Source organism: Zonotrichia leucophrys, chromosome 23 (genome assembly GCF_028769735.1).
Source record: "Zonotrichia leucophrys gambelii isolate GWCS_2022_RI chromosome 23, RI_Zleu_2.0, whole genome shotgun sequence".
Lineage (NCBI taxonomy): Eukaryota > Metazoa > Chordata > Aves > Passeriformes > Passerellidae > Zonotrichia > Zonotrichia leucophrys.
The window spans coordinates 1992533-2000186 of record NC_088192.1 but is presented as its reverse complement, the minus strand read 5'-3'; the positions used below and the strand labels follow the sequence as shown (position 1 = coordinate 2000186).

Sequence of the window (7654 nt, the reverse complement as noted above, 5' to 3'; positions counted from 1 at the left end):
TGACAGGGCTGGGTGAGAGCACCCCAAATGTGACAGGGATGGGGTGAGCAGCACCCAAGGGTAAAAGATGGGGTGGCCACTGAGGGTGACAGGATGGTGACAGACCCTAAAGGTGACAGGGCTGGGTGAGAGCACCCCAAGGTACAGGTGTGAGGCACCCAAGGTGAGAGGAAAGGGTGAAAGGCCCCAAGGGTAGACAGGGCTGGGGTGAGCAGGCCCGTAAATGGGACAGGGGCTGGGTGGAGAGCACCTCAAGGGTGACAGGATGGGATGACGAGGACCCAAAGGTGAGAGGATGGGTGAGAGCACCCCAAATGTGACAGGGATGGGGTGAACAGGACCCTAAGTGTGACAGGGATGGGGTGAGCAGCACCCTGAGGGTGACAGGGATGGGGTGAGAGCACCCCAAAGGTGACAGGAATGGGGTGAGAGCACCCCAAGGGTGACAGGGATGGGGGCAGAGCAGCGCCCCAAGGGTGACAGGGATGGACGAACAGGATCCCAAAGGTGTCAGGGCTGGGTGAGCAGCACCCCGGGGTGATGGGAGCAGACCAGAGACCCCCCAAAGCTGTCAGGGCTGGGCGAGCAGCACCGCGGGGGTGACGGAGCTGCCGTGAGACCCCACCCAGGAACGGGGGTACCCCCGCGGCCGCACACGCGGGGAGGGGGCTCGGCTCGGGCCAGAACCCCCCGGGGCGGGCGGGGCGGCGGCTCCATCGCTCTCCCCCCGCCCCCGGGGCGGGCTCGGCCCCGTCCCGCCCCCGCCCCTCGCCTTATCAGCGGCCGGCGGGGGGCTCGCCCCACTCCCGCCCAGCGCAGCCGCCGCGGCGGGGCCGGCAGCTCCCCGAGGCCGCACCATGGGCAGCCAGGGCTCCAAGGCGGCGGGCGGCGACCCCGACACCGCCAAGGCCAACGGGCAGGTGCGTACCGGGGGCACCGGGGGGCTCCGTGCGCTCCGCCGGGACGGGCGGCGGCGCGGACAAAGCGCGGCGGGGAGGGCGCGGTGATGGAGCCGCGGTGGACCCGGGGGAGCCTTTCCAGCGCCTTGGGGGGACTCTGCAGCCCCGCGGGGAGCGGGGGATGCGGCACCGCCCGCGCCGCGCCCCGGGCTCCCCCCGGCACCGGGCGGGTCCCGTCCGCCGCCGCCGCCGCCGCCCCGGTAGCGCGAGTGGAGCGCGGGCGCCGCCCGGTGGTGGCGGGCTGGGCCCCCCCACACTGAGCGGATCCCCCCGTGAGACCCCAACCCGGGGTCTTTGCACCCCCTTTTTGTGGCTCCTTTCTTTCCTCGGGGGAGCCCCGCTCTGTGCCCGGTGCTCCCCGTTTCCACCGGCTGCAAACCCCCCTTGTCCCCGTGCTCGGTGTCCCCGTCTCCTTTCCCCACGGTGGATCCCCCCGTGCTCGGTGCCCCCCGTTTTCCCCGGTGGATCCTCGGTGCCCCCGGTTTTCCCCCGGTGGTGCCCCGTTTCCTGTGATCCCCGTGCTGGTGCCCTTCCCGTGGATCCCCTGCCGGTTCCCCCGTTTCCATGGTTTCCCGGCTCGTGCCCCGTTTTCCCGTGGATCCTCGTGCACCCGTTTCCCCGGTGCCCGTTTTCCCCGGTGGATCCCCCCTGCTCGTTTCCGGTGATCCCCCTGCCGTTCCCGTTTCCCCGGTGGATCCCCCCGTGCTCGGTGCCCCCATTCCCGGTGGATCCCCCTGCCGTGCCGTTCCGGTGTTCCCCCCCGTGCTCGTGCCCCATCCGGTGGATCCCCCTGCTCGTGCCCGTTTCCCGGATCCCCGCCGTTCCCCCCGTTTTCCCTTGGGGCGCCCTCTGTGGGGTGCGGGGGTTTTGGGGAGGGGGCTCGGGGGTCCCGGCCGTGCCTGACGCGCTCCCCCCGCAGGAGAACGGCCATGTCATCTCCAACGGGGACATGACGCCCAAGGCGGGGGTCGAGGCTGCCCCCCAGAACGGGAACGGCTCGGCGGAACCCCCCAAGGAGGAGAGCGAGGCCGAAACGGGGGGCGCCGACAGCATCGAGCCCGCCCCGGCCGCCGCCGAGCCCGCCGAGGGCGGAGAAGGAGCCGCGACCCCCAAGGAGGACGCCCCTAAAAAGAAGAAGAAATTCTCCTTCAAGAAACCCTTCAAGCTGAGCGGGATCTCCTTCCGCAAGAACAAGAAGGAGGCCGGGGACTCCTCGGGCTCGTCGCCCACCGAGGAGCGGGGCGGCAGCGAGGAGAGCCCGCCCGGGGGGCTGCAGCCCTCGGCGCCCCCCGAGGAGGGGCAGGAGGGCGGGGAAGCCGCGGGCAGCCGGGAGGAGGAGGAGGAGGAGGAGAAAGAGCAGCAGCAGGGAGGGGAGAGCCACGGAGACACCGCCAAAGCCGAGGAGCCCTCGAAGGGAGCGGGGCCGGAGCCCGCGGCGAGCCCGGAGGAGCAGAAGGAGGAGTAGAGACCGCTCGGGCAGCGCCGTCCTCAGCGGGGACAGCCCCGAGCGGCCCGGGGACTCTCACAGCGCCCCCGAGCAGCCCGGGATGCCCGGATTGTCATCACCGGGGACTCTCACCGTCCTCAACCCTCCCTGAGCAGCCCGGATCACCCTCGACCCTCCCCGAGCAGCCCCGGATCATTGATCGTCCTCACCGGGGACTCTCACACCGCCCTCGACCCTCCCCGAGCAGCCCTGACCGCCCTCACCGGGGGCTCTCACGCCGCCCTCCGTCCTCACGGGGGCTCCTAAACCATCCCTGAGCAGCCCGGATCGTTCTTACCGGGGGCTCTCACACCACCCTCGACCCTCCGTCCTCTCCCGGGGCTCTCACACTGCCCTCGACCCTCCCCGAGCAGCCCGGGGCTCTCACACTGCCCTCGACCCTCCCCGAGCACCACCCTCCGTTCTCACCGGGGGCTCTTAAACCCTCCCCGAGCAGCCCGGATCGTCCTCGACCCTCCCCGAGCAGCCCGGATCGTTCTTACCGGGGGCTCTCACATCGCCCTGTTCCCCCCCGAGCAGCCCCGGATGCCCGGATCGCCCTCACCGGGGGCTCTCACATGGACCCCAACCCTCTCCGAGCAGCCCGGGGACTCTCACACTGCCCAGGACCCTCACCGGGGGCTCTCACGCCGCCCTCCGTCCTCACCGGGGGCTCTTGGACCATCCCCGAGCAGCCTGGATCGTTCTTACCGGGGGCTCTCACACCAACCCGGATCATTGATCGCCATCACCGGGGGCTCTCTCACCGGGGACTCTCACACCAGCCCGGATCATTGATCTCCATCACCGGGGTCTCTCACCGGGGACTCTCACACTGCCAGACCCGCCGAGCACCGGATCGTCACCACCGGGGACTCTCACACCAACCCGGATCATTGATCGCCATCACCGGGGTCTCTCTCACCGCCCCCCGTTCTCACCGGGGACTCAGACCATCCCGAGCAGCCTGGATCGTTCTTTCTGTGGCTCTACACCAAACCGATCATACCACCCGGGGACTCTCACGCCGCCCTCCGTTCTTACCGGGGACTCTACCACGGATCCATCACCGGGGCCTCCACAACCCGGATCATGATGCCATCACCGGGGGCTCTCTCACCGCCCTCCGTTCTTACCGGGCTCTTGACCATCCACCGAGCAGCTGGATCATCTACCGGGGCTCTCACACCAGCCCGGGTCCCGGATCGCCATCACCGGGGACTCACACCAACCCGGATCATTGATCTCCATCACCGGGGACTCTCTCACCGCCCTCCGTTCTTACCGGGGACTCTCACACTGCCCGGGACCCTGCCCGAGCAACCCGGATCGCCATCACCGGGGGCTCTCACACCAACCCGGGTCATTGATCGCCATCACCGGGGGCTCTCTCACAACCCGGATCATTGATTTCCATCACCGGGGGCTCTCACACCAACCCGGATCCCGATCTCCATCACCGGGGGCTCCCTCCCGCCCCCCGTTCTCCCCGGGCCCGCCCCGCGCTCCCTCCCCGCCCACCCTCGCTGGGTTTTTCTCTTTCCCCGCAGAAGCCGCTGGGTTGGGTTCCCACCCCCGCCGCCACTTGGAGCAGTTTGAGCTGAATCCTTTGGAAAACGGAAAAATGGAAAAAACCCCAACAATAACAAAATCAGCGAACCGGGGAGGAAGATTTGGCCCGGACGCCTCTGGAGTTACAACTCAAAAACCCAAACCCTGCTCTGGGTCCCTTCCCGTTCCCATTGACTGTTCCATGGGATTTCTGATTTATTTTTGAATTATTTTTTTTTCCTTTGATTTTTTTTCTCTTTGTTTCTCAGTTCACATTCCCGGTTCTGACTTGTTCATTTCGAGTATTTCGTGTTTTTTTTGGTTTTTTCTCTAGAAATCAATGGTTTCAAAAATCTGGTTCGTTTTTTTTGTTTTTTTTTTCTCTAGAAATCAATGGTTCATTTTTTTACAATGTCTCCTATTGGCTTTAAACCCATAAAGCTTGTAAGTGCGCTGTGTTTAATTCTGCTTTAAATGCGAATTTTCGGGTGCGGGGTGGTCACAGGGGGGGCCCTACCAGCTGTAAAATGTGAAACCAAACCTTGTTTATTTTTATTTTTATTTTTATTTTTTTTCCTTTTTTTTTTTCCTCTGTAAATAATTTTTTTAACGGCCAAAAAAAAAAACAAAAAAAAACCAAAAAAAACCTGGTGGATTTGCGATTTTCTAACTTGTAAAAAAAATAAGAAAGGGTAAAAAAAAACTTTAAAAAACCAAGCAAACAAAAGGTGTAACATTGAAAGGAATAAATGGTGACCCCTTTTCGGGAGAGCTCGAGTCCTTCTTGTCCCGCTGATTGAGCCCGGCAGCTGCTCATTAATTACCTTAATTAGCGCTCGCTGTTAATTGGGCGGCAGCAGATGCAGCCACAAAGGACTTTCCCATCCATCGCTGCTCAGCTGCTGCTCTGCATCTTTTCTCCTCCCAATCCCATCTGCTTTTATTTTATTTCCCCATTAAAAAATTTAAAAAAAATTCAATTTTCCTAGAAAAAAAAATTTCTTAATGAAAAAAATTAATTTTAAATTTTTTTAATAATTTAATTATCCTAGGAAAAAATTTCAAAAATTCATTTTCTTAATGAAAAGAATTAAATTATTAATAAATTTTTAAATTAATTTTCCTAGGAAAAAAATTTCAAAAATTCATTTTCTTAATGAAAATAATTAAATTATTAATAAATTTAAAAATTAATTTTCCTAGGAAAAAAATTTCAAAAATTCATTTTCTTAATGAAAAGAATGAAATTATTATTAATAAAATTTTAAAAAATTAATTTTCCTAGGAAAAAAAATTCAAAAATTCATTTTCTTAATGAAAAGAATTAAATATTATTATTATTATTATTACTATTATTATTATTATTATTACTATTATATTACATTATAATTATTATTATATTTACCATTATAATTATATTACCATTTATCATTATAATATTATTATCATTATAATTACATTATAATTCTATTATTATTATTATTATTATTACATTACATTATAATTATCATTATATTTACCATTATATTACCATTTATCATTATAATATTATAATTACATTATTATTATTATTATTAGGATTAGGATTTTACTCAGCACAAAATTTATTATTATTATTATTATTATTATTATTATTATTACTATTATTATTAGGGTTTTACTCAGCACGAAATTCCCGATTTAAATCCTGATTTAATTGAATTTAATTTGTATTTATTTTTTAAAGAGTGGGATTTGCTGAAAGGAAAATCCCAAACAAAGGGAGGAGGAGGCGCCAACGGAGCCTCTGTCCCTGAATTCCCTGGAATTTGCTCTTTTCCATTCTTTTCCTCCAAATTTCCTCAATTTCCTCCCAATTTTCCCCAACCCCAGCCCTCATGGTTTGGTGGGAGAAAAGCAAAAAAAAAAAAAGGAAATAAAATAAATTTTAAAATGTTTGCACCCTGGCAAAGGGGAGGAGCAGCTGGAGGTGGGTGGGATGTTCAAAAATTCAAATTTTTGTGCAAGGAAACCAAAATCAGGGATTTGTTTCCTAAAGGGATTCATTTATTTGAGTAGAAAGGTGAAATAAATGGATTTTTTTACCCAGTTTTGAAAGGAAATTGGGATTTGGAAGCATCCAGGTTTGAGGTGGGTGGGAATATCCAAAAATTCAAATTTTTTGTGCAAGGAAACCAAAATCAAGGATCTGCTTCCCAATGGGATTGATTTCTATGAGTAGAAAAGTGAAATAAATGGAATTTTTTTATCCAATTTTGAAATGGGTTTGGGATTTAGGAGCATCTGGGCTTGAGGTGGGTGGGAATATCCAAAAATTCAATTTTTTATGCAAGGAAACCAAAATCAGGGATTTGTTTCCTCATGGGATTCATTTCTTTGAGTGGAATAGTGAAATAAATGGATTTTTAACCCAATTTTGAAGGATTTGGAAGCATCTGGGCTTGAGGTAAGTGGGAATATCCATAAAAATTCCATTTTTTTTATGCCAGGGAACCAAAATCAGGGATTTGTTTCCTCATGGGATTCATTTATTTGAGCAGACGGGTGAAATAAATGGAATTTTTTAACCCAAATTTGAAGGGGATTTGGGAGCATCCCAAGGCTCCTCTCCAGCCTCAATGTAAGTGGGAAAATCCATCAAAATTCCATTTTTTATGCAAGGGAACCAAAATCAGGGATGTGATTCCCAAAGGGATTCGTTTATGTGAGTAGAAGGGTGAAATAAATGGATTTTTTTAGCCAATTTTGAAGGATTTGGGAGTATCTTGGCTCAAGGTAAGTGGGAATATCCATAAAAATTCCAATTTTTTTATGCAAGGAAACCAAAATCAAGGATCCGCTTCCCAATGGGATTGATTTCTATGAGTAGAAAAGTGAAATAAATGGATTTTTTTAACCCAATTTTGAAGGGGGTTTGGGATTTAGGAGTATCTGGGCTCAAGGTAAGTGGGAAAATCCATCAAAATTCAATTTTTTGTGCAAGGAAACCAAAAATCAGGGATTTGTTTCCTCATGGGATTCATTTATTTGAGCAGACGGGTGAAATAAATGGATTTTTTTTACCCAATTTTGAAGGGAAATTGGGATTTGGGAGTATCTGGGCTTGAGGTGGGTGGGAATATCCATAAAAATTCCAATTTTTTTGTGCAAGGAAACCAAAATCAGGGATTTGCTTCCTTGTGGGATTCATTTATTTGAGTGGAAGGGTGAAATAAATGGAATTTTTTAACCCAAATTTGAAGGATTTGGAAGCATCTGGGCTTGAGGTAAGTGGGAATATCCATAAAAATTCAATTTTTTATACAAAGAAACCAAAATCAAGGATCTGTGTCCCAATGGGATTGATTTCTATGAGTAGAAAAGTGAAATAAATGGATTTTTTACCCAATTTTGAAAGGAATTTGGGATTTGGAAGCATCCGGGTTTGAGGTGGGTGGGAATATTCAAAAAATTCAATTTTTTGTGCAAGGAAACCAAAATCAGGGATTTGTTTCCTCATGGGATTCATTTATTTGAGTAGAAGGGTGAAATAAATGGGATTTAAACCCAATTTTGAAGGGAAATTGGGATTTGGAAGCATCTGGGCTTGAGGTGGGTGGGAATATCCAAAAATTCCAATTTTTTTGTGCAAGGAAACCAAAATCAGGGAGATGATTCC

General features: G+C 52.0%; 1 protein-coding gene across 1 annotated transcript; it reads left to right on the top strand.

The window, feature by feature from the left end:
* The first annotated feature begins 793 nt into the window (after positions 1-793).
* Positions 794-3258, top strand: MARCKSL1 (MARCKS like 1). Its single transcript, XM_064731535.1, has 2 exons — positions 794-920; positions 1879-3258. The coding sequence occupies exons 1-2, from the start codon at positions 858-860 to the stop codon at positions 2422-2424; spliced, it is 609 nt and encodes a 202-aa protein (XP_064587605.1). The 5' UTR covers positions 794-857; the 3' UTR covers positions 2425-3258.
* The last annotated feature ends 4396 nt before the right edge of the window (positions 3259-7654 follow it).